This window comes from Trachurus trachurus, assembly GCF_905171665.1.
Source record: "Trachurus trachurus genome assembly, chromosome: 4".
Classification (NCBI taxonomy): domain Eukaryota; kingdom Metazoa; phylum Chordata; class Actinopteri; order Carangiformes; family Carangidae; genus Trachurus; species Trachurus trachurus.
This window is the reverse complement of record NC_139898.1, coordinates 11,997,800-12,021,970: the sequence shown is the minus strand read 5'-3', so window position 1 is coordinate 12,021,970 and position 24,171 is coordinate 11,997,800. Positions and strand designations below refer to the sequence as shown.

At 43.1% G+C, this 24,171-nt stretch overlaps 3 protein-coding genes across 6 annotated transcripts in view; 2 read left to right on the top strand and 1 right to left on the bottom strand.

Moving 5' to 3' along the window:
• Positions 1-1,778: 1,778 nt before the first annotated feature.
• On the bottom strand, positions 1,779-9,698 carry LOC310984769 (uncharacterized protein; the record flags this gene model as incomplete). Its single annotated transcript, XM_083970085.1, has 3 exons — positions 9,309-9,698; positions 4,983-5,552; positions 1,779-1,789 (listed from the first exon to the last, which is right to left on the bottom strand). The coding sequence occupies exons 1-3, from the start codon at positions 9,499-9,501 to the stop codon at positions 1,779-1,781; spliced, it is 774 nt and encodes a 257-aa protein (XP_083826211.1). The 5' UTR covers positions 9,502-9,698.
• An 871-nt stretch (positions 9,699-10,569) lies between these two features.
• Positions 10,570-15,347, top strand: LOC310985298 (flavin-containing monooxygenase 5-like). 4 transcript variants are annotated; one of them, XM_083970864.1, is made up of 12 exons: positions 10,617-10,714; positions 10,838-10,870; positions 11,541-11,681; positions 11,826-12,014; positions 12,128-12,293; positions 12,395-12,537; positions 12,688-12,887; positions 13,058-13,291; positions 14,211-14,332; positions 14,425-14,497; positions 14,630-14,699; positions 14,787-15,347. In XM_083970864.1, the coding sequence occupies exons 3-12, from the start codon at positions 11,550-11,552 to the stop codon at positions 15,156-15,158; spliced, it is 1,701 nt and encodes a 566-aa protein (XP_083826990.1). In that variant the 5' UTR covers positions 10,617-10,714; positions 10,838-10,870; positions 11,541-11,549; the 3' UTR covers positions 15,159-15,347. The 4 variants fall into 4 exon arrangements, with proteins under 4 accessions (XP_083826993.1, XP_083826992.1, XP_083826991.1 ...); XM_083970865.1 differs by lacking the exon at positions 10,838-10,870 and having other exon boundaries at positions 10,590-10,714; XM_083970867.1 differs by lacking the exon at positions 11,541-11,681 and having other exon boundaries at positions 10,570-11,422.
• Positions 15,348-19,680: 4,333 nt separating this feature from the next.
• Positions 19,681-24,171, top strand: part of pip5k1ca (phosphatidylinositol-4-phosphate 5-kinase, type I, gamma a) — a 51,174-nt gene continuing 46,683 nt past the window's right edge. The window contains exon 1 of the mRNA XM_083970863.1: positions 19,681-20,045. Within this exon, the coding sequence (XP_083826989.1) occupies positions 19,913-20,045 (133 nt within the window). The 5' untranslated portion in view covers positions 19,681-19,912. The remainder of the gene's footprint in view (positions 20,046-24,171) is intronic.

The window sequence follows — 24,171 nt, the reverse complement described above, 5'->3', positions numbered from 1 at the left end:
TTTGGCTCCCAAGAGGGCATTTTAGCACACGTTTTGGTTCCTAGTTGTGGCTCCTAGAGGGCACTTTCAGGGCTGCCAAGTTTCAGAAAATGACAAGAGTGTGCAGCGGCATGGTGCATTTGGCCGGCGACCACAGGTCGGCGGCGAAAAAAATTTGGCCTTTTTAAACGTTGATTTGGCCTGTTTTATAATATCAATACCTTAAGACTAAAAAACATCGATGTGGCCTGTTTTAACACGTGTTTTGGCTCCCAAGAGGGCACTTTAGCACACGTTTTGGCTTCCAAGGGCACTTTAACATGTGTTTTGGCTTCCAAGAGGGCACGTTAACATGTGTTTTGGCTCCTAGAGGGCACTTTAGCACACGTTTTGGCTACCATGAGGGCACTTTAGCACACGTTTTGGCTCCTAGAGGGCACTTAAGCACGTGTTTTGGCTCCCAAGAGGGCACTTAAGCACGCGTTTCAGCTCCTAGAGGGCACTTTAGCACACGTTTTGGCTACCATGAGGGCACTTTAGCACACGTTTTGGCTCCTAGAGGGCACTTAAGCACGTGTTTTGGCTCCCAAGAGGGCACTTAAGCACGTGTTTCAGCTCCTAGAAGGCACTTTAGCACACGTTTTGGCTACCATGAGGGCACTTTAGCACACGTTTTGGCTCCTAGAGGGCACTTAAGCACGTGTTTTGGCTCCCAAGAGGGCACTTAAGCACGTGTTTCAGCTCCTAGAGGGCACTTTAGCACACGTTTTGGCTACCATGAGGGCACTTTAGCACACGTTTTGGCTCCTAGAGGGCACTTAAGCACGCATTGTGGCTCCTAGAGGGCACTTTAGCACACGTTTTGGCTCCTAGAGGGCACTTTAGCACATGTTTTGGCCCCCATGAGGGCACTTGAGCATACGTTTTAGCTCCTAGAGGGCACTTTAACACACGTTTTGCCCCCCATGAGGACACTTTAGCACGTGTTTTGGCTTCCAAGAGGGCACTTTAACGCGCGTTTTGGCTCCCAGGGGGCACTTTAGCACGCGTTTTTCAACAATTGGGCCACGAGGGGGGGCGACCGCCCCCCCTGCCCCCCCCCTGTGCACGCCACTGGACACAGGGTAACCCACAGGTAACTGGTGACCTCTACAATCTGTTACAAACCCAAATCAACACCACAGCACTCCTTACACAGATGCAGTGTTCCCAATCCCTACCACACAGAGACATTCCTGTTTTTGATGGAAACCCACTGCAATATAGATCATTCATTAGAGCATTTGAGCAGTGCATAGAGGCTAAAACACTCAGTAATGGAGACCGCTTGTACTACCTCGAACAGTTCACCAGGGGGCAGCCTAAGGACCTAGTGCGCAGCTGTCAGCACATGCCACCAGACAGAGGGTACGGTGTGGCCAAAGACCTTCTTCGAACTCATTTTGGCCATGAGTTAAAGATCACAGCTGCGTATGTGGATAAGATCATTGGATGGCCTTCAGTTAAGGCAGAGGATGTTAAAGGGCTGCAGGCTTATGCATTATATTTACGTGAGTGTTGTAATGCCATGGAAGACCTGCAATACTTGGATGAACTTAACATGCCTGCCAACATGAAATCAATAATCCTAAGACTTCCATACAAGCTCAGAGAAAAATGGAGGGTCCGTGCATGTGAAATATCTGAAGTGCAACACTGCAGAGCTGGATTTAAGGACATTGTTAATTTCATTGAGCATCAGGTCAGGATCATTTCTGACCCAGTTTTTGGTGATATCCAAGATGTGCAAGTTGGTGTGCCTAAAGTTGGTCTGCGCACAGGACATATCAGCAAGAACTGTAATAAACGCATATCTTGCAGAATTTGTAACCAAAGTCACCCCAGCATTCTCCACATTGAGAGAAAGGACAAGGAAGCAAGAAACATGTCGGTGAGTGGCACAGCTGTCTCCACTTGTGGGCATACAGGGGCCGGGAGCAGCAACGGCATGCTTTCAATTCTTCCTGTAAATGTTAAGTGTAACAAGGGAAACAGGGTTATACAAACGTATGCATTTCTCGATCCAGGAAGTACAGATTCCTTTTGTACTGAAAACTTAATGACAAAGTTAAACATTGATGGGAAAAGAACCAAGATAAATCTACGTACAATGAGCCACAACACCACTGTTCCAAGCTACAATGTTAAAGGACTGGAAATCTGTGCATTTACTGACAACCAGTTTTACGAACTTCCTAATATGTTTACACAGAAAGAGATGCCAGTAACAATAAGTAACATTATCCCTGAAGAAGAATTGGCCAAGTGGACATACTTGAAAGATGTACACATACCTCGTATTGATGCTGATATTGATTTGTTGATTGGAACGAATGCTTCAAGGTTAATGGAACCATGGGAAGTGATCAACAGTCAAGGAAAAGGACCATATGCTGTGAGAACTCTGCTTGGATGGGTGATCAATGGACCTTTAAGTGGAAACGGTGTGCAGCAATGTGAAAATGGATGTTCATCTGCAACTGTTAATCGTATCAGTGTTGATAACTTGGAAGAATTGTTGTTGAAGCAATACAATCATGACTTCAGTGAAATGTTCTTTGATGACAAATTGGAGATGTCAATGGAGGAAAGAAGATTCATGTCAATAATGGAAAGTTCAGTGCAACTTAAAGATGGACACTACCAGATAAAACTGCCTGTCAGGACAACTTGTGTACGCTTGCCAAACAATCTATCTGTTGCCAAACAGCGCATCAAGGGGCTCAAAAGGAAACATCTGCAGGACAATGAACTGAAGCATCAACTGGAACACTCTGATAGAAAAGTCTTGTGTCTTTGCCATGGAACTCGCCATCCACTCAAAAGATACCTGCGTGTTGTGTTTGATCGGGGCTGAAGCACTGGGCAATCAGTCTCTGCATGTGCCACACTTAGGAGTTTAGCGTTGTTTATACAAATATGAAACAAATGTGGGTAAAAAGTTTTTGGCTTTATGAAGCAGTTGATCAATGAATAGTGGGTATTGGTGTAATGAATGAAACCACAACTGTATTGATTATGAAAAATGAAAATGACTGTTTGAGTTGTTGTAAATTATGGCTCTTTATGTTTATTTTTTGGAAATTGTTTTGTCTACCGCCAAAGGCAATTTAGGGGCCGGTGTGTAAGAGCCATTTTGCCCTTTTATTTGGTGTTTATTTTTGGTATTTTATTTTGGTAGATTTTTGGTTGTTACTTCCGCTCATACAGGAAGTGATGTCAAGCACTACGGGTCACGAGGGGTTATTTGATTGAGACGAACAAGACACAGGTGTGGTTGATGGAGCACACGTTTTCTTTACCGTGACATGGCGTGACAGTGCTGTAGTTAAGTTATTTGTGGAAATAAATCAACTTTGAGTTAACACAGAAACCTTGGTTTGGAATGGTTTTAATTGCACCCATAGGCACGCGTCAACATCGTGTTATCAGCCACCGTGTAAGTGACTTTCTTTTTATGGTTGGAGGAAGAGAAAGGACACTACAGTCGGCTAATGATTTTTTGGTCGACCAGGCAGCCCTAATTTATATATTATATAATATATATAGATATATTATTATAGTAATACAATTTTAAAACTTAATAAAAAAAATAATAATAATCGGCTGATTAATCGGTTATCGGGTTTTTTTCCCCCCTAATAATCGTAATCAGCCCCAAAAAATCCATATCAGTCGGGCCCTAGAATTTGCTACACTTTGATAAACAATGAACATTTTTATTGTGGTGGAATGAGCTGGAACTCTGCAGCCTCACTTACTGCTGTCATTTATTTGTAGCATTCATTTCATGAACAATCCATTTCATAATCAATCAATCAAATCAATTTTAAAATCATAAACTTTAACAAAATATTTTACACGTGAAATTCATTTTCACTGTGTTTTGAAGAGCTGTTACAGTTCAATAACTGCAGCCTCACACATACACTGCTGCTGCCTTCAGTAACAGTCCTAAGTTTACATGCACTCCTACGTCTGTTCTTGCCAGAAACATCATTGATGGCCACAAAAACTTCAACTGTACGTTTACTCTCCTACATTGATTCTTGTGTACACGTAAAGATCTTCCTGTTGACAAAATGGCTCATCACAAAACTGCAACTAAATGATTTAAGGTGTCTTAAGACTACCTACTGCCTTACATTTACTCCACACACACTACAAGAAAATGGTTTAACTTCTGTATGGACTTTAATGTGCCTCTCAAGACAACAACTGAAGTTTCCCTCCTTGATGGGATTTCATGTGCATCCATGTGCAGCCAAATTCTCCAGCTCCATAAAATGTTTTCAGCCCAAACACTGCAACCAAATGGCTTCACTTTTGAATGGACTCTTGTGTGAAACAAGATTTTTCTTCTTGGTGAAGCCTTTCCCACAAATAGCACAATTAAATGGTTACCCGTGTGTGGTGTCTCAAGTGATATTTCAAATAGTTTCGATGTCTAAAATGTTTCCCACATGTAGGACATTCAAATGGTTTCTCTCCTGTATGGATCCTCATGTGCTCTCTAAGACTCCATCTTTGACTAAATGTTTTACCACAGGTAGGACATTCAAATGGTTTCTCTCCTGTATGGACTCTTATGTGATCTGTAAGACCCGTTCTTGAACTAAATGTTTTACCACAGGTAGGACAGTCAAATGGTTTCTCTCCTGTATGGATCTTCGTGTGTTCTTTAAGATTATGTCTGTGCCTAAATTGTTTACCACAGGTAGCACAGTCAAATGGTTTCTCTCCTGTATGGATCCTCATGTGTTTTATAAGACCATCTCTTCGACTAAATTGTTTCCCACAGGTAGCACAGTCAAATGGTTTCTCTCCTGTATGGATCCTCATGTGGTCTTTAAGACGCCATCTTTGACTAAATTGTTTACCACAGGTAGCACAGTCAAATGGTCTCTCTCCTGTATGGATCCTCATGTGTTCTTTAAGACTCCCTCTTTGAGTAAATTGTTTACCACAGGTAGCACAGTCAAATGGTTTCTCTCCTGTATGGATCCTCATGTGTGTCCTCAAATCCGGGGGTCTGCTAAATGTTTTCCCACACTCTGAGCAGCGGTGAGACTTCTTACCAGTGTTACATTCTTCATCACTTACATGAACAGCTTCACTGTTCAAACCAGACTCAGGTGCTCTGGTTTCTCTCCAGTCATCATCACTGTCGTCAGTCTCAGAGGACGACTCTGGGACCTCATCATCTGTACCTGGTTGAAGATCTTCATGTTGATCTGAGTTCCTGGCTGGTTCAGATCCTCCACAGTCGTCACCATCGGCCTCTATCTCTACCTCTATCTGTCCAGCTGAGCTGCTGGATGGAGGCTCTGCCTCAGTTTGTCTTTGATGAGGTTGTAGGGACTGAGGTTTCTCATCCTCACTCTTTACATGAACAGAAGTGAGGGGGAACTCTGGAGTGGTCGGTAGTTCCTCCTTTTCTTCTTTAACATGTAGACTCTCTGAGTTCTCCTGATCCAGAATAGAGGTCAACTCAGGTGGATCCTCTGCTTCAATCTTCAATAGGTGCTGATCACCTGCAGAAACAATGAAACACATCATGAACAACAGTGTCTTCATACTGTCACTCATAACTGGTGTCTCTATGAACCCCAATGATCTTCTCAGTGGACACTAGTCTGAGCTCAAGGAATTTTGCTCCTGCTATGAGCCTCTGATTGGCCGGAGGTCTTAGAGCTACTTTTTACTCTTACTTGAGTGGATTTTTTCACCAGTACTTTTACTTTTGCTCAAGTAAAACTTAATCAACGTAACAGTACTGCTACTTCCACAGTCAAAACATCCGGTTAAAGTGACAGCGCTAGCTAGCTAGCACATAGATAGGGCTGGGCGATAAAACAATCTCGATTCGGGATCGCGATAAATATTTGATTGATTTCGATAATCGGCTATGGTCATATTTCCTCGATATCACATGACAGTCAAAAGCACGACAGCAGCCTGTCACTCTATCGTCTGATACTCTGTACCAGAGTCCTGCACGGGTCCAATTTTGGAAACCCACGCCCGCCCGACCCGTTGGTTTTTAAGCCCGTGTCCCGACCCGTCACCCGTGATTATTTCTGACTACAACCCAGATCCGACCCGCCCGTCAATATTAAGACCCGCTGCCCGACCCGCTGCCCGTTAGATCACCGTCATCACCGGCGATAACGGGGGTACAGCTGTACTCTTTAGAAAAAAGAAAAAAGAAAAGAGAGAGGGGGGGGCGTACTCTTTCGCGGCTATTTCCGGAACGGAGAATGATAGCGACATAATTCTTTTTTTAATGAAAGCAGGACACTTAGGCCTTTACATTGATCCCATCGGTGTGTTTGTAGCTTACCCAGAAGCCGAGCAGTCAAGCCATGACCGGCTAAACTCCAGGGAAAGCTGTGAGCGGTCACACGAGCGGCCAAAGATCGTTTATTTACATCAAGATGCTGCTCTGTTGTTGCCGTGTGTGATGAAAATGATTTGCTACGCTGGTTCATGCAGCTGCGCGTGAGTTTTCCTCTGTAGGCCTACACACATTCACCCGCGTACCCACCCGCGTTCATTTGAGTTCCGCCCGTGCCCGACCCGTGAATTTTCACAAGACAGCTTATCCACCCGTTGAACACCGTTTTTGCGGGGTACCCGTCGGATACCCGCGGGGATCCGACCCGATGCAGGACTCTGCTCTGTACTGAGCATGTACTGTAGAGTTTGTTTGAGCTGCAGCAGCTGCAGCTAAAGGGAGGAAGGATAAAGTGAAAGCTGTAAAAGAGGGAGGACATGAGTGGAGTGGTCACAAGAGGAGAAGGGAGCACCTCCAATCGAGCCCCATGTTAAAATAGCCGACTTTACAGCTTAAAAAAACATATTTACAGCCTGGTACATTTAATTTTTTTGGTCTCAACTGATGACCCCCGCACACACTCTGAGGGGGGTGAATTTCTTTTAAACTCTACCGTTTTACTGTTATTAGGTTAAAAGCTCTGGCCAATTAGGGCGCGGAAACGTTGAGTGACAGGTCCGGAGACCGCTGCTTCGAGGCCAGTGGGCGGGTTCTCGGCCGGCCAACCGCCGCACCTCTCCAAATATGGCAAGTAGACTCCAACATGGTGCAGTTCAAACCCCCGTAGTAGCGGCACAAAACAGACTCCCCCAAACCAATGGGTGAAGTCACGGGTGCTACGTCCATTATTTTTACAGTCTATGGGTTGACCCCATGGATCTACCCGGGTCTGGCGTTCCCACTGCAAGCCGATCGGAGCCGAGCCGATTATTTTACAGGGATGCAAACTAGAGGTCGACCGATAGTGGATTTTTAAATTCCGATATAATAACGATAGTTTGGAGCAGGAAAAAGCCGATAGCCGATTAATCGGCCGATAGCCTGCCTCCACTCCACCTGCCGCCTCTCTCTTACTGCGGTCGCACCGCACCGCACCTGGGTCACTTCTCTCTCTGCTGCTGCTGCACACGCCCCGTCTCTCTCTGTGTGTGTGTGAAGAGCAGCCCCGCCCCTCAGTGATCAGAGAGACAGAGAGCGGCAGGGAAGAAGCAGTTTATGGCGCTGTGGAAAAAACTGCAGCCGTCGGCCACTATCGGAGCCAAGTTCCGCTGATTCCGATAGTTTGTAAAACGTCCTATCGGCGCCGATTAATCGGCCAAAACGATTACCGGTAATCGGTCGACCTCTAATGCAAACGGGTCAGGACCAAAAAAGAGAGGAATTTTTTCAGGGGGGGGGGGCTCACCATGAACAAATAAGTACATTACAATATCACGGAAAAGTCCATTTCCAGTAGTTCAACCCCAACCGAGTATTGAGTGCATATAGACGGACATAGTTTTCAGAAGGCCAACATTTCTATATTAAAAATGCTTAAAAAAAATCCTTTGCAATATTTCCATTTTGGAGATACTGATTTTTAGGTCTTCACTGAATGTTAGTCATAATTATTACTATTAAAATAAACTGAATAAATAAAGACATGGGATGTTTCATTCAGTGTGTAATGGACATATAGGCCTATATAATGTGTTAGTTTCACTTTTTGAATTTAACACATTCTACATGGCGGAGGCGACGTCTTTCCACGTTGGGCTTCCTTCACCTCTGAAACGGGGCAGAGCTCCGTGGGAGACACCTGCCTGACACAGCAACGTAGGGAACCGTGCATGTCCGCAGCGCAAAGCTCCACGGACATGCACGGGGGGAAAAAAAAAAACGGCGTCGCCGTCGCACCGACTGCACGTGGCTACGCGCCGCTTTAATGAGCGTGCATGTCGCGCGTCTACATTGGAGGTAGGCTGTTATCAGTATAATCAGAGACAACCATGAATGAGTTCGCCTCAGTTTCACGTGATTGTCACTGTCAGCCTGTTAGAAAAACATTTTACTGACCCCAGCTGAGACGCATTCACACAAGTCACCTAATTGGTCATGAAAAAAGCGAGTTTCGCTTTTCGGCGCGCTGTTTGCATCCCTGATTTTAATCCGCGTGGCTTGCCGAGTCGGCCGATTGTTAGCGGGTTTAAACAGGTTTTTTGACCAGTGGGAAAGGAGTAAAGGTGGAGGAGAAAAGTCCGACTGTGAAAACACTGAGCTGCTCGTGACGTTTATTCTGCGGTAACTGCGGTCTCTATGTTTGCTCATGTACGCCACGAAGAACATGCACTCGGCTCCTGTGCAGGGTAACAGTGTGTTTATGTCTGTGTGTGTCAGCGTCGCGTCAACCCATGGTGCAGCAGTGGCTCTTTAAATTTTATGATTTGAAATTTGATTTGGAACTTTTCTTTGTTTTTTGACAAACTGCTACAATATAATATGCTACCATTGTTACTCTTTGTAGAACTTGTTGAGTGTGTCCAACATGTCCTGTTGTAAGGTTACCAGTGGTTAAATCCTGAATTGCAATACTTCAATCATAAAATGTACTACTATTCCTAAACTTTAAGTCTGTGTGTGATGAAGACACGATTCAACATCTGAACCTAAAGCACTGGTGTCTGAGCAAAAGAACGTGTGGGGAAAATAACCTTTCATATGTTGATTTTGGTGATGGCTCCAAAAACAGGACTAGCCTATGGGAATAAATTCAAATAAAAAAGATAAATTGTTAACTTGCTAGTCGATAATAGCTAAGTCAATTAAGTTGGCTCAACTAAGACCTTAGATTTTGTACATTCCTGTAGTAGCCTACAATTGTTGATAAAAGTTAAAAGATAATGTAGTACAACATGTCCTCTTTCTCTACAAACCACAACTTCGAGGTCCATGGATTTAAAACTGAATCACCAACCGGTTTTGTTGAGAACGACCGCAGGCTGCAGGAGAACATCCAGCAGGTTCCTCTGCCGCTCGATCTCCTGTCTGAAGCCCGAAGCCTCCGCCTCGTAGCCGGCTACGACTCTGTCCACGGCCGCTAAGATTTCCTGGGAGGCGGCGGTGAGTCTCTCGGTAACGAATCCTCTCAGAAACTCCACCTCAGACATTTTACTCAAACTCTTTATTGCTCCTGGGAGGAGACCCGTTTCCCGCTGCTAGACTCTCTTCCAGTTTGGGCACGTCATAGATCATGGATGTATTGGCATAGATCAAAGACGGTTTATGAACCAAGACCCCCCATGCCGAGCATGGATGGATGCCGAGTCAGCTTCTTATACAGTCTATGGTCAGCTTCCTGTATGTCACGTGGTCTGCAGACCCGGAGACCGCAGAGTCAGACCCGCACGTTCAGACCCCTTATGGTTTTTTGACAGTGCCACCTACTGGTTGACTGTAAAACTGCAACTCCACAGTCTGGACCGTTCAGACCATAGACTACAGAGTCCAGACCCCTTCTTATGGATTTTCGACAGGGCAAAGTCGAAATAAAACACCAAGAATCTAATTGTTTGTGAAGTTTGGATAACTTTTAAACTTTTTAAAAACCCTTTCGACTAAATAAATAAAATCCAAATAAAACACCAAGATCTAATTGTTTGTGAAGCTTGGATTACTTTTAAACTTAAAAAAAATCTTTTGGACTAAATAGGCCTAAATAAAATCCAAATAAAACACCAAGATTTAATTGTTTGTGAAGTTTTTGTAGATCAGTCACTATATGTTATGTAGTGTTGATGTTTATTGAGCTACTGCGGACACCGTACTGAGGAACACTCAGTTATACAGGTAAAGCCATAGACATATATCATAGACTGTAAAAAGAACATATATACATACTGTATGTTGTGTCTGCAATAAAGATTAATAATAATGTCTATGGGTAAAGCTACCAAGGGCCCAACACAGGGGAGGGCTGTCACAAATCAATAATCAAAGCATTTGTCTTTCTCTGTAGTTTTGTTAGTACATAATTAGCACAATAAACTGTTACCAATGGTGGTATAAATAAATAGTTTGGTTGATTTTGTTTTTTGATCTAAAACAATTTCAGAGCTGAGTTGCCCCGTTGAGTGATGAAAATGGTTTAGTCCACTCCTGCACTGAGTGGACTGGTTCACTCCTCTTTAGTGTCACATGATCAACACAGCATACACTATGTTTGAGGATCTTTCCCCTCCACCACTCAGGGTTAAAGTCCCTCCACACCAGCTTCACACACAGCACTGTTTAACTGATACATTGATAAGTAACAGTTCTTTTTATGTGAGTTTACAGACTCTTTAACATCTGCTCATAACTGTACAGGACTTGCAGAAGAAGGTGAGAGCAACTCCTAACAGCACTGTTGTTCTGACACTGCAGTTCTTACTACAACACATAAAACTTTGTTTAGTAGGCCCTACTGTAGTTTAACATTCTTCTTCGCTTCATGCTGTGGTGAAGTCGGGAATAGTGTCGTCTTCCTCCTGATTGGTGGTACAGTATACCTCTTTACTTGCAATGCTTTCAACAAGAAGATTTTAAAGTGAAGAACCATTTACTTACAGAACTTTATTTTGCAGGTTAAAGTCAGGCAGTAGAACTTAGATAAATGACCTAGTTTTAAAACAGTGGGGTTTGGTGACCTCATGGGTGAGTTGCATGGATGAAAATTTCCTGCTACAGTTTCATCAAAAACACTGCATGTACAACTATTTTGGTCATGGGTTTTAAACACTTCATAATATTGTTTACAGCTAGTTAGATATGGCTAGTGAGTCCAGGCCTCCAAGTTTTATATCCTGGGGAAAGAAAACACACCCTTGGACTAATGCACTGGGACTAAGGCTACATAAATGACACTGATGCTGAAAACTTAAAAACCTTTGGAAGAAGGAGGGTCATCTGGCTGACTGGAGTTTGACCTGGCAGTCTCCACTGCACCTACCTGCCCTAGTTTCTGCACTTGGGTCCTCCCCACCTCTCTGGATAGGTCCAGTCCCACTTAGTGGAGTGAAAACAATAAAACTAGGACTCTTCAACACAGCAGTGGGTGGAATTAATGCCCCTACAATTCACATTTAAAACAAAGAGGAAACTTCCCAATGATCAATAATGCTGGTGATTCCCACTGTCAAGTTGAAAAACTTTTTCTTCTCTAAACAAGTGCTCAGTAATGGTTGGACGTGTGGCGGTGGTCGGAGCGGGCAGTTCAGGTCTGGTTTGTATCAAGACCTGTGTTGATGAGGGTCTGGAGCCCGTGTGCTTTGAAAGCAGTGATGACGTTGGCGGCCTGTGGAAATTTACGGTGAGTTGGGGTTAGGGGTTTTATCCCACATATTCATACAGTTTTGTTTTGCATCCAAGATGAGCAAAGCATTATGTAGAATTTGCACAAGCAAGGTGTGTGTGGTACATGTCCTTATCAATGATGGTCTCTCTGTGTCCACAGGAGTCGCCTGAACCAGAGCGATCCAGCATCTATCGCTCTTTGGTGGTGAACACCTCAAAGGAAATGATGTGTTTCAGTGACTTTCCCATGCCGGCTGAATTTCCAAACTACATGCACAACTCCCAGCTCCTACAGTACTTCAGACTCTATGCTGAGCACTTTAACTTGCTTAGATACATTCAATTCCAGGTTATTGCGGTTTTACCATGCCAACAGTGTTACTACCTTATCATACATGTATACATATTGTCATGTAAAATTGAAAATACCAATATGTTTCAATATGCACATTCCTGATCCAGACCACAGTAAGGAGTGTCACACAGAGAGCAGATTTCTCTCTGTCCGGTCAGTGGGATGTAGTGACCATAAACAGAGATGGAGAGGAAGAGAGACACGTCTTTGATGCGGTTCTGGTGTGTTCAGGTCATTACACCCACCCGGCCTTACCCCTGTCAGACTTTCCAGGTCAGTAAAGTTAAATGTCACTGATTTTGATAAAAGACTGATTAAGTGGTTCATTTATACTTTGCTTTTTTTGAACCATCTTTTGAACCATATCTCTCCAGGATATGAGACATTTTCTGGCAGGTGTTTTCACAGCTGGGAGTATAAAGACGCAGATGCCTGCAGAGGAAAGAGGGTGCTGGTGGTCGGCATTGGGAATTCTGGAGGAGATATTGCTGTGGAGATCAGCAGATCAGCAGAGAAGGTGAAATTAAATAGAAAGAATTGAAAAGCTTTGCCTCCATTGCTTCTCGGAGTTAAGAAAGACGATGTGCTTGAAGAACATTATTACTTTTTATAGATCACAAATTATTTTCATCACAGGACATAAGCTCCATATTCTTTTCTCTGACAGACATTCCTCAGCACACGAAAAGGGGCCTGGGTGATTGGTAGGATGTCCACCAATGGTCTCCCTCTGGACATGACAGCTATCACCAGGGTCAACAGCATCCTCATGATGCTTCTACCCAGAGCTCTGGTCAACTGGGCAGCAGAGAGAGCGCTGAACCGCAAATACGACCACAGACTGTATGGACTGCAGCCCAAACACAGGTCACACAGTTTTTGTCAGTTCCTCTTGGCCTCATGACTCTGGGTTTCCTGCCATGCATTTTCAAACATCTTTGTATACTTCATTATTTGTTTGCTAATACAAAAAAGGGGAAATGTTCAGTGTGAAATTGGAAAAAAATAATTTGTTCATCATCTCATGGCTCTCGTAGACTTTTGGACCGAAAACCTCTGATCAATGATGATCTTCCTGGTCGAATCCTTCAGGGGGCGCTTGTCATGAAGCCCAACCTGAAAGGGTTTGTGGATTCAGGAGTTGTATTTGAAGATGGTACAGTGGAGGAGAACATCGACGCTGTGGTCTTCTGTACAGGTTATAATGGAACCTTCCCATTCCTGCCTGCAGCTCTGTCTGAGGGCCCCTGGGGAGAGTTGACATTGTACAAGTAAATGATTTTTAATTAAATGCCTTATTTATTTATTTTTATACATTACTGATGTAGAAACAACATTAAGTTTAGTAAAACTTAAAGGGATAGTTCACCCAAAATTCAAATTTCACTCATTATCTACTCACCCTCATGCCGACTAAGGGTTGGGAGAAGTTTCAGAGTCCTCCGTGCCTTCTCTGAGTTACAGCGGGGCTCCGTGCAGCACTGCATGTCCATATGACGGTTGCGAACGGGGCTCACTTTTCCTCGTCCAAAAAGACACATCAAAAAACATCCAAATACCTCCATAGTGCTCGTCTGTAATGTCCCTCTTGTATTGAAGCCCCAACATGAGAAATTGTTCCGAAAAAAAAAAAAGTCTATGTTTTAAGCTTGTTTGTAGCGGAAGCTCCCAGCACTGCTCTTCCTGGTCCGTCCAAATCTCGCGCGATTTGCATTGACACCCAGCAGAGCAACACTGGGAGCTTCCGCTACAAACAAGCTTAAAACATAGACTTATTTTATTTTTTTCGGAACAATTTCTCATGTTGGGGCTTCAATACACACAACAAGCACTATGGAGGTATTTGGATGGTTTTTGGTGTGTCTTTTTGGACGAAGAAAAGTGAGCTCCGTTCGCAACCGTCATATGGACATGCAGTGCTGCACTGAGCCCTGCTGTAACTCCGAGAAGGCACGGAGGACTCTGAAACTTCTCCCAGCCCTTAGTCGACATGAGGGTGAGTAGATAATGAGTGAAATTTGAATTTTGGGTGAACTATCCCTTTAATTAAAAGTATGCTTTCCAAATTTACTGAACTATATTGTTATGTAAAGTCTGAAAAGTTAGATTATAGATAAATTATATTATATTTCTGTTCACTCATGAGTGAGGATTTTAACCGAACTATCATTTCACAAATTGTTACATTAGAAGACTGTTTCCTCCTTCTCTACAACGGCCCACACTGGCCATCATGGGACTTTTCCAAACTAAAGGACCAATCACGCCCATAGTAGAACTGCAGGCACGGTGGGCTGTGAAGGTCTTTACAGGTAAACACTCTATACACAGCTTTAACACACACACATACACACACACACACACAGAATAGATGACGTGTCATTCTGTGCTGTTTACCTTCAAGGTTCAAGCCGTCTTCCATCTAGGAAGGAAATGCTGGAAATCACTGAGTCTGAGAGAAGGAAAAACATGAAAAGGTACAATCATCCTCCTTACACTGATGACCCAGACACATCATTAATGTCTCTCCTGTGGAAAGTTGATGGTCTAAAAACTCAAAACGTGTTTCATTGACAACAATGGGCGAAACCCTCTCTTTATTTCCTCAGCTATTCGAACCCAACACAGGCTGCTCTTCAGGTAGATTACATCCCATACCTGGATTTCATGGCCAAGCAGGTCAGTTCACTTCGTTCACTTTTGAATAACACTGTGCTACCATATTTATGTGCAGAAGACACAATCATGTTGAATTTCCAATTACAGATAGGAGTTCGACCGAACCTACTGATGCTACTTCTGAGAGATCCTGCGCTCTGGGTCCAGGTGGTTTTTGGCCCCCTCACTCCATATCAGTACCGCCTTACTGGGCCTGGTCTATGGTCTGGAGCCCGACACACTATCTTTACTCAGTGGGAGCGGGTTGCTCAGCCTTTCACAACCAGAGCGGTACCAGAACCAGAGAGCAGGGCGTCAGTGCTTTCTTGCCGGTGGCTGCTGACATTTGGAGGGAGTGTGATCATGGCTGTGCTTCTGTCTAAAGATCAACTCTTTCCAGTGGTGCAGGGAGCAGCTCAGTTTCTGGACAGGAGCAAGAGTTTTCTGAGGGACACCTGGTTCACAGGTACAAGAACATGATAGAAAATGTGTCAAAAGACACTGAGAGATCCACAAAAGTAAAGAGAGCAATTTGCAATAAACAGGTCTGGGAACTGTACAAAATCATTTACTGTATTTCTGGAGTTTTCCAACAAAACAATCATGACTCTTATGAAAGACTTGTGAAGTAAAGAGAGGGAGGAGAGAAAAGGGAAGTGGACTGCAGGATTTTCTTTTTTTTTTTTTTTTTTTATATATATACAGATATAATTATTCTTATATTTATTTTTGTCTGCACCTAAACACCATAATGAATTTTAAACATACTTAGCAATAAACACAGTTGTGATTGTGAATGGTCTGTAACTGCACAGACTGATCTTGTCCTCAACCAGTCAGAGTGGTTTCACTTCTCCTTCCTCCTCACTCTCCAACACATTAATTCATTTCCTCATGCAGGCAGAAACTTTAGAACCAGTTGTCTCTACTTGACACAGTGGATGCTGGATGTTTGAACCTTTCTGCAGACAGGTGTGAGTCAGCCATAAGGATCATTTCCAAAGTGGATTACAGTAGAAGAAACAATAATAATGTCATATGGATGAGAACTTGTTTCCAAATACAGAGGTAGCTAGTGTTGAAGATAAAAAATAAATACAATAAAATGGGAAATATTTTTTCCAAAAAAGTATCTATCCTGTTTCTTCTTTTCAGCCTTTCAGCTTCCTTCCCAGATCTGTTGTGACCCTCTCACTGGTCCACTCAGAGATGTAAAGAGTAGAGAGCAAAATATTCTTGAGACAACTCCTGAGTCTCAACTGCGCTCATTCATCTCTCTGCCACTGTGTGTCGATAAACAGCAATGAAATCAACAGCTTGTTCCTGATAACCATCTTCAAGACAAATGCTGGTTTGATGCTGAACTGCCCTCCCCTGTAACGATGCTGGTGCTCATCCAGCACATGTTTGAAATTCTTTCACTCAGCAAGGACTTGAACCTTTATTCACATGAAGCTATTTAAACAGAACACTGAAAACAGGGATCTGTATCTCCAATACTGAGAATACAGGTTCTTTTCCATGACACCACTGCAGTTTACAAAATTCAAACGGTTCACAAAGTAATATCTGCTTGCACGTGCAAAACAGGTGGGATTCCTATTATCAGTTGTTTGACTTGTCTAACATGGTCCTAACTGACCATCTCTGCATTATGATGTAAGTGAATCTCTTATCTTGTTGTGACTCCTTAAGAGTCGTGTACATTTGTGACAGTATGGTCCGTAAAGGATGATCATTAAACTTATACAGTTGAACTTAAAATGCCACTGATTTGGTCTGATTATTTCCTTTAATTTTAAAGTGTATGTAACCATTCATTATTATAAGCTCTCCAGAGTGCACTGCCTGTCCAAAAAAAAAGTCACACTCTCTAACATTTCGTTGGACCACCTTTAGCTTTGATTACGGCATACATTCGCTGCATCGTTTCTGGACTCTGCGGTCACACTGGACCACGTTTCTTCCTTGAAGATGATGGTTCCCCACTCTCCTTCCAGGTTTTAATAATGTGTTGGACAGTTCTTAACCCAGTTTTAGAAGTCTCAACAATCTCCTTAGATGTTTTATTGCTTGATGCCAATAATTTGACCCTTCTGAAACAGATTTACATCTTTTCCATGACCACAGGATGTGTCTTCTGACATGGTGGTTTAAGAGATGAAAATGAGACTGCATCAGTTAGGGTTAGATAAATTGAAACATAGTTGAAACGTAATTGTCCATGCAGTAATTATCCAATGGGAGGCTGTTACAGATTAGTTTAGTTAATTAAATGCAAATGGTGACTTTTATTTTGGACGGGCAGTGTATGAAATCAGCAGCAGCAGGTTGCTGAAGTCCTCCCTATACGTCTGAGTACAGAAGGGCGTCTCACCATCAGGTGTTTGTTTCATAGGAAGTAGCAATCTGACACATGTATTACAGATTTCTTCTCTTTGGTGTCCCTCTAGCTAGTGGTGCTCTAGACAGCTGCTTATCTCTTTACCTTACAACAGGCCTGCAGTCAGCGCTAGAAAAGGCATCTGTTCTTATTGCATAATGTACCAGGTAGAACAAGGACACTCGTCACAGTTGTCTGGACAGCACTTGGGGAAGTAAGTATCACTACTGCAAGCTTAAATGCAAAATTTTTATTTTTATTTTTTTTTAAGTGTTTTCTTATACATTCTATCAACCAACAATTTGTACAGTGGTAAAAAAAAAAAACAACAACAAAAAAACAAGTGTTGATCCTGAGATGTTTTAGATTAGAAGAAGGCACACTGAGCTCAGAGCTGCTGGAATCACATCAGGAGGCCGTGAAAGATGGCCGCCAGAATGACTTCTCTCCAGAGATAATTTGTTGATCAAGTTGTGTTCATTGGTGTTGACCGACGGGAGCTGGTCATGTGCTCCCGTGTCAGTGGGTTTTCAGGCAGTCTGCCCACACGGCCCTGAGCCAGCCTCAGTCTTCTTGCTCTGTCACAGGTTCGTACTGTGGTGAGTGTCTGTAGAGGCAGTAGTGCTGAGTCATGAAGAGGATGTCGAACACCACGGAGAACAAACCCAAGCCGAACTTTGTAGGATCTCCAAATATCAGCCTCCACTCATCTGAGGAGAGAGAGACATGTTCTGTCAGTCCTGTATGCAGTAGCTATCTGAAGACTGTGCTCTGCATTCATGTTAGCAGAGGCTATTAAGACAGAGCTCTTGTTGTCTCCAATAGGCTACACACCCAAAGCTTACGTGAGGTGTGTGTTAGACAAATCACAGTGATGGTCTGCTCACAAACCCGCCTGGCCCACAGAGCTGATGAAAATGGCGTGCAAACCTCCTGGGGGGATTATAGGCTCATTCATTCGTTTCTCTGGGGAGAAGGAGGGAGGAGCCCTTAATTCATTATTTGTTGTAGACTAATGTGTGGCATTGTTTTCTTAATAAAATGCACTATTAGGGCTTGTTTGAATTATATTTTGTCTGCAATGTTTATTGTTTTCTTGGCAAACTACTGGGATTTTTTCAAGTGGTGGTGGAGTTGCTAATAGTCTACAATATTTCCATCTGTACGACACTCTTTCATTTTCTATAAAAATGACTCAAAATCTATTTCTGTCAAGATGAAAAATGTGAGTCAGAAAATTCCTGATAAGTGAGCTCCAGAGTTTAAAATTAATCTGTGTTTATTCCTTCTGGGTAGAAAAATGTCTAATATTAACATTCTTATCTGTTGGATGTCAGATCCACAAAACAGCGACTCAGTACTAAGATGACAAGTATATGATTTGTACCCATGAGCAAAATATTGTCACATGTCTAATCTAGAGATGCACAAACAGTGATTAATCCCACAGATTTTGAATGATAAAAAGAAAATCACAAAAATATTGATCTGAAGTCAATACCAGTGGATCATAGCATTAATACATGGAGTAGGCTAACAGCATTAATCTGAGGAACTGCAGGGTGTAAAAATCAATATTCTGCAATGAAAAAAATATTAATTTTTACATGAGAGCTCATGCAGATGTGGTTTCATATTAAGCAAACATAAATAAAGTGGGCTTACACTACACTACTAAAAACAAAGAAAGATACCTCTTGATTATCCCATGTTAAACTGTGATTAATACACACTAGTTTTACACCAGAATAGAAATGCTTTGATTTTTTTATTCACTTCATTCATGGTGTAAGAGATGAATAATGTGAGGTATTGGCTCAACTGCTTTAACATTACATCAACTGACTGTCATGCTGTTTACCATTCAATAGCACTTAAGGCCTACCACTGTTCCCCATGTTTCATGGTCATATAAGCACATCAACCAGTATCAGTTTCATTTGCAGTTAAATTAATGGAAATCTACTTTTTCATCTTATCCAGGAACCTAATTTATTTATTTGAAGAAAAGCATCCAATATAGTTCCAGTAGATATGATAGCCTACATTTCGGATGCTAAGGTTTACTAGTAGGGTCATAATCAGTCATGATAGTGGCAGGGTATAGGTCTGTTTGCTCTGCATTAAGTAAATATGAAAAGTCAAAGTATGAGAACTTGGGAAACGTTTGTGTTATAACCTACTAGATCCTAATGTCATAAAGCAGGTTTTTTGATAGGATTTTCATATGAGATGTGATAATAGCAGAAATGCAAATTAACCTGATATTGTCCATTTTCACTTTCATGGTTTCTGTTCACAATCAAAATGTGCTTTTACTTTCCTGTTATGTGCAACAGGAATACAGCACAACACGAGCAAAGAGAGCCGCTGATTCATCTCAAGGAGACGTGACAGTGATGCTGCGTCCACACCACCGACTCCATCCGTCCACGCTGACCCCCCTCCATCCATGCACGTGATCGTGAAGCGGACACGTTTGGTGCAGCTCCCTCCGCCTCCTGCAGAGGGAGCCACGGAGCCCGGCGGCCACACAAAACCCAGTAGCAGCAGCAGCTCAGTAACAGCAGCAGCAGCTCGTTAGCAGCAGCAGCAGCAGCAGCAGCCAGTGCGGTCGACCTGAGAGGAGCGGAGAGGAGAGGAGCGGGCTCCGAGCCGCCTTCGTACGGAAACAGCACAGATGAAGGACCGTCGCGGATAACGATCACACATTCCTCCGTTTGATTACTGTGACATATCAGACAGCACACAGCGTCCACCCTTCATCCCCAGCGGGATAGCGCCGTCGCCGTGGGTCTTTCTTTCTTTCGGAGGGGTTTGCCTTGTGTGTTTTTTTCCTCCGGGAGGCTGAATGGAGGCAGCAGCCGAGGGAGCGGTCGGGCTGTCGGAGGCCAGGGACGGCAGCCCGCTCTCCGGGGCCGCAGCATCCGATGATGCGGACACCGTCGTCGGGGTTAGCTACGGGATGGACGCCGCAGACATGGGTACGTTGTCACCTGTCGTACCGACCCCCATCCACCTTGAATGATAATTTCACCATCCTCACATCCATGATGATGTCCATGGAGGTGTGTGATGCTGCCGCTGTGACCAAAAGCCCCGACTCATCTCTGCTAGTAAGCTAGGCTAGAGGCTAAGTTAGCCGCCTGGGTGAGGGAGCAGGTGGAGTTAAGTCCTACAGACACGGTGTGTGTGTGTGTGTGTCACTGGATAACACTGACAGTGTACATCCATGTAGGCGCAGTCGTGACTGGTCCATAACACAAGAAACCAAGGGCAAAGGAGTTGAATAGTGAGATGGTTGAGAGACAAATATGAAGCGTGGTGGAGGTGTAAATACTGACTGACCTGCTGTCACAGAGGGACAGTCGGTCAGGGGCGTAGCGAGGATGTCTCACCACCACCTCCTAACCCTGGCCTCCTGAGGTGTCCCTCTCCTGTTAAAATAATGTGTAAATTTCAAGGCCCCGTGACTTATCACAGCCTGTCACCTACATTGGAGAAAAAGAGAGCTTTTTTTTTTTTTTTTTTGCAGAAGCTTCTGAAGCTTCAATATGGGCTTTTCCATATGACACGATCTTGGCTATTCCTGGAGACAGAAAATGCAACACTTGTGAAGGAGGTGCAAGCAGCAGCCACCATGTCCGACTGTGACATCTGGCATATAGACATGTTTTTTTATTATTTATTATTATTTACAAGGGTGTGTTTTTCTCTTTTTTTATCTACTCTCAGACACACAACTTGAAATAGTAATTCGGCCCTGTGGAAGAGGGAAACTCGCAGGTGGTACTAACACTAATTATGGCTCTGTTTTATGCAGGTGCTTATGTTGGATAGATATGGCAGCTAGTCAGCATGTGAACAATATCAGTAGCCTGGGGCTGAAGCAGCTAAATTAAATTCATCCATCATATTTATAGTCTGCACCTATACTTTTACTATTTGTCTTTTCATATTATGTCCTCTGGGAAACAGACATGCTAGTTGGGGGAAACTGCTGTGTTATGGCCGACTGTCATAATATTACAGGCTGAATTTACTGCGTGTGTTTATCAGTGATGAGACAAGAGGCTAAGATATACTGTTGCTTGGATTGTGAACTTAAGCTTAGTCATGTTTTTTTATTTATTTATTTATTTATTTATTTATTTTTTAATCTGTTGTAAATCATTCCAGGGGGATGAAGCAGCATTTGGTTATTATGTGTTTGTATTTGATGGTGTCACAATCTCAGAGAAGTAAAGTTAAATAAAACAATAAGTAAATGATGCTCTTTTCCTACATAGAGAGTTGTTATAAATGATGTGCAGCGGCTGTAAAATTGAGGTAGACTCTTGCATGTTAGATGGCCACCATTATCCATTAATTACAGGAAATTCATCTTCACAAATCTTATCTGCAGAATCTGTGGAAACAAGCCGTATGTCGGTCTCAGAACAATAAGTCAGGTCTTCATTTGTGGTTATTTTGGAAATTAACAGAAATTTCGATTTGAATGCATTTAAAACTCATTTTAGATTAACATCACTATCAAGGTCGGAGCTGCCCATTAGCCAAGCTATTAGATAGAGCATATTGATAATTTGCCTGCATCATCGACATAGAGGTGACATGTGTGCTACTATGTAAATGACACAGCGGTATTACTTATAGCTTAGTGGCACATTTAAAATATAAGAATGAATATGGCTAAATGTGCAAAAAATGTGTGTATGTTTTTCTGTAGGTGTGCAGTATGATGAGCTCTTGAGTATAACAGCTATCTGTCATGGTGCATTAACTGGAGATTCACTGTGTCCGGTGAGGAAAGTGCTGACTTTGAGAAGAGCTCACACTGGAGCTGGACAGTCTAAAATGAATGAAAGGGCTGTCTGGTCTGGTGAGGGTTTACTCGTCCAGTTTAGCTGTAGGAGAGGATAAAAAGGTGGAAGCGAGGTGCCTTTGGCTGCACAAGCCTTTTTTTCCCCTAGCATGCTTGATGGCGCGTGCCTCAGGCACCTGGGGTAATTTCACAAGTGTGTGCCTGCTCAGTCAGTGCAACCTTCACATGCAATGGAAAACACGGGCCTTACTGGAGAGAGTGAGTGAGATTGCATGTGCAGATATACAACAGCCCTGAACGGATCCATTATTGAGGAGCACTGCCAAATGTACTCAGGTTGATGGTGTACAGACGGTTAGCGTTCATCTATTACTGGACATTGACTATGAGACCATCAACGCTTGTAAAGGCAGAAGAAGGCAACTGTGTTGTTACCCGCGTCACCTCAGATATTCTACCCTGGATCGGCTCATGCTGTGGGTTGAGCTGGTTTTAAATATTACTGAAGCAAGATGTATTTTTTAAATTACACCCATCACTCATGCTATGCTGATATGCTATTAGAGGAGCGTTTTATTATTGCCAAAGAAATCCCAATAAATAAAGTTAAGTCGATTCCTCGCAACAAGTTGCCCAGTAAAACAGAAAGGGAAAAATCACACGCCTTGCAGTTCGTACTAGACCTACTCTAAGCATACCTTGGATTACACACATTTAAAAATCCATTATTCTATAAAGGTGTAGGTCCATACATTTTCTGTAAAGAAAAATAACATTGCTGTTCAGTAGCAGAGTGAACAAGCAGGCTACTGTGGTGAATCTGTGTGATTTCACTCATCAGTAACAATCAGTAGTATGTAAGGACCCAAGCAGCCAAAGATAAACAAAGGTTCAAAATGTAAAATTTTACTTAAATACATGTTATGTATTGAAATGAAAATGTACCACTATAGGCTAATGGAGAATCACTCCCCTAAATTCGTTTTATCTTAGTTTTAATAATTAAAAAAAAAGGTTATCACAGTCGTAATGTCATAATTCTATGAAACCTTCAACTTGCCAACCACAACAAAGGATGTGCAAAACCACCAGCTCCCGGCGAGTGATATTATCAGACACTGCAGCTGCTCTATCGTTGCTGATTATTATTGTGCTATTTGGAGCACGATGGTACTGTATCAGAGTGTCCACCACGGTTTAGAAGGTTTTTCTTTTAAACTGTCATTTTTTCCCCTTTATATTGTTGATATTGTGTGTGTGTGGCCCCTGATACAGAGCTTTTGTAGCTAGTTTGTCTGATAAGCCGACGTGCAGCAGCAGGGAGGGGTAGGTGTGTGGATCACACCATGACTCGGATGCAACATCTGTCAGTGAAGGGTCTTAAAGAGATAGTCCATTAAAGGCTATTCAAGTGTTTAAACCAGAGGATAATGTTAATTTCCGTGACAGTGTAATGACATGTCGTATTGTCGTATTGGTGCTGGGTCAATAGGAATGAATGCAAATGTCAGTTACAGATGAGATGCTAGATGTTCACACAACGTGTCAAAGAGCTCGACAGAGAGAGAGCACGGTTAACGTCAGAGCTGCCTGTGTGTGTGTAATTGCAGACTGCAGCCCTCAGCTCAGCTGCTCTCAACGTCTGAATACAACCATGTGTGGGTGTCACAGCTGGCTGATAAATAGCTGTCTGAGCATTAAGTCCCATTCAAAGCTCCTCATCCTCAGGCAGTTGTAATTTGTCCCCATAGTCTCTCCTGTAAACCTGACAGAATCGATCTCACTTATTTTCTCCCCACACTTAACTCCTCTCACTTTCCACCGCAGCAAGTCTTTTTTTTTTTTTTTTTTACTTCCTCTCCTCGTCGCCTCACTCCTCTGCTCTTACTCTATGAGTGAGATACAACTCATCCTCCTCCTCCTCTGTGAGTGATTCCCTTGGCCCAGCCACTCATTTGTCACCATCCATCGGTCCTCCCCCTCTCTGTTTTCCTCTCTTCTCCGCTTTAGGCATGGCCTGTCAGAAATGCTGACGGAAGCACAAAGGGTGGTTGCCTCCTGTGGAATTTATCATCCATCTGTTTCCTCCGTATTATTCCCTCTGCAAGGTCTCTCTCTCTCTCTTTCTCTCCCTCTCTATCAGATCAGTGTGTATCCCGAGCTTGTATAGGAGTTTGACCCTCTGCCAGCTTGTTTGATGTCATAGTATTTAGTGTAGATGATGACGCAGTACAGTTGCGTCTTATGTGATGCTGATATTTTCAGCGAATGGGGGAGATGTGCGC

Excerpts from the sequence above, each read along its gene's own strand:
- LOC310985298 (XM_083970865.1), top strand. The coding sequence starts at position 11,550 with ATGGTTGGACGTGTGGCGGTGGTCGGAGCGGGCAGTTCAGGTCTGGTT. Across the intron at positions 11,682-11,825 it reads GCGGCCTGTGGAAATTTACG|GAGTCGCCTGAACCAGAGCG; the intron begins GTGAGTTGGGGT and ends CTGTGTCCACAG. Across the intron at positions 12,888-13,057 it reads GGACTGCAGCCCAAACACAG|ACTTTTGGACCGAAAACCTC; the intron begins GTCACACAGTTT and ends TGGCTCTCGTAG.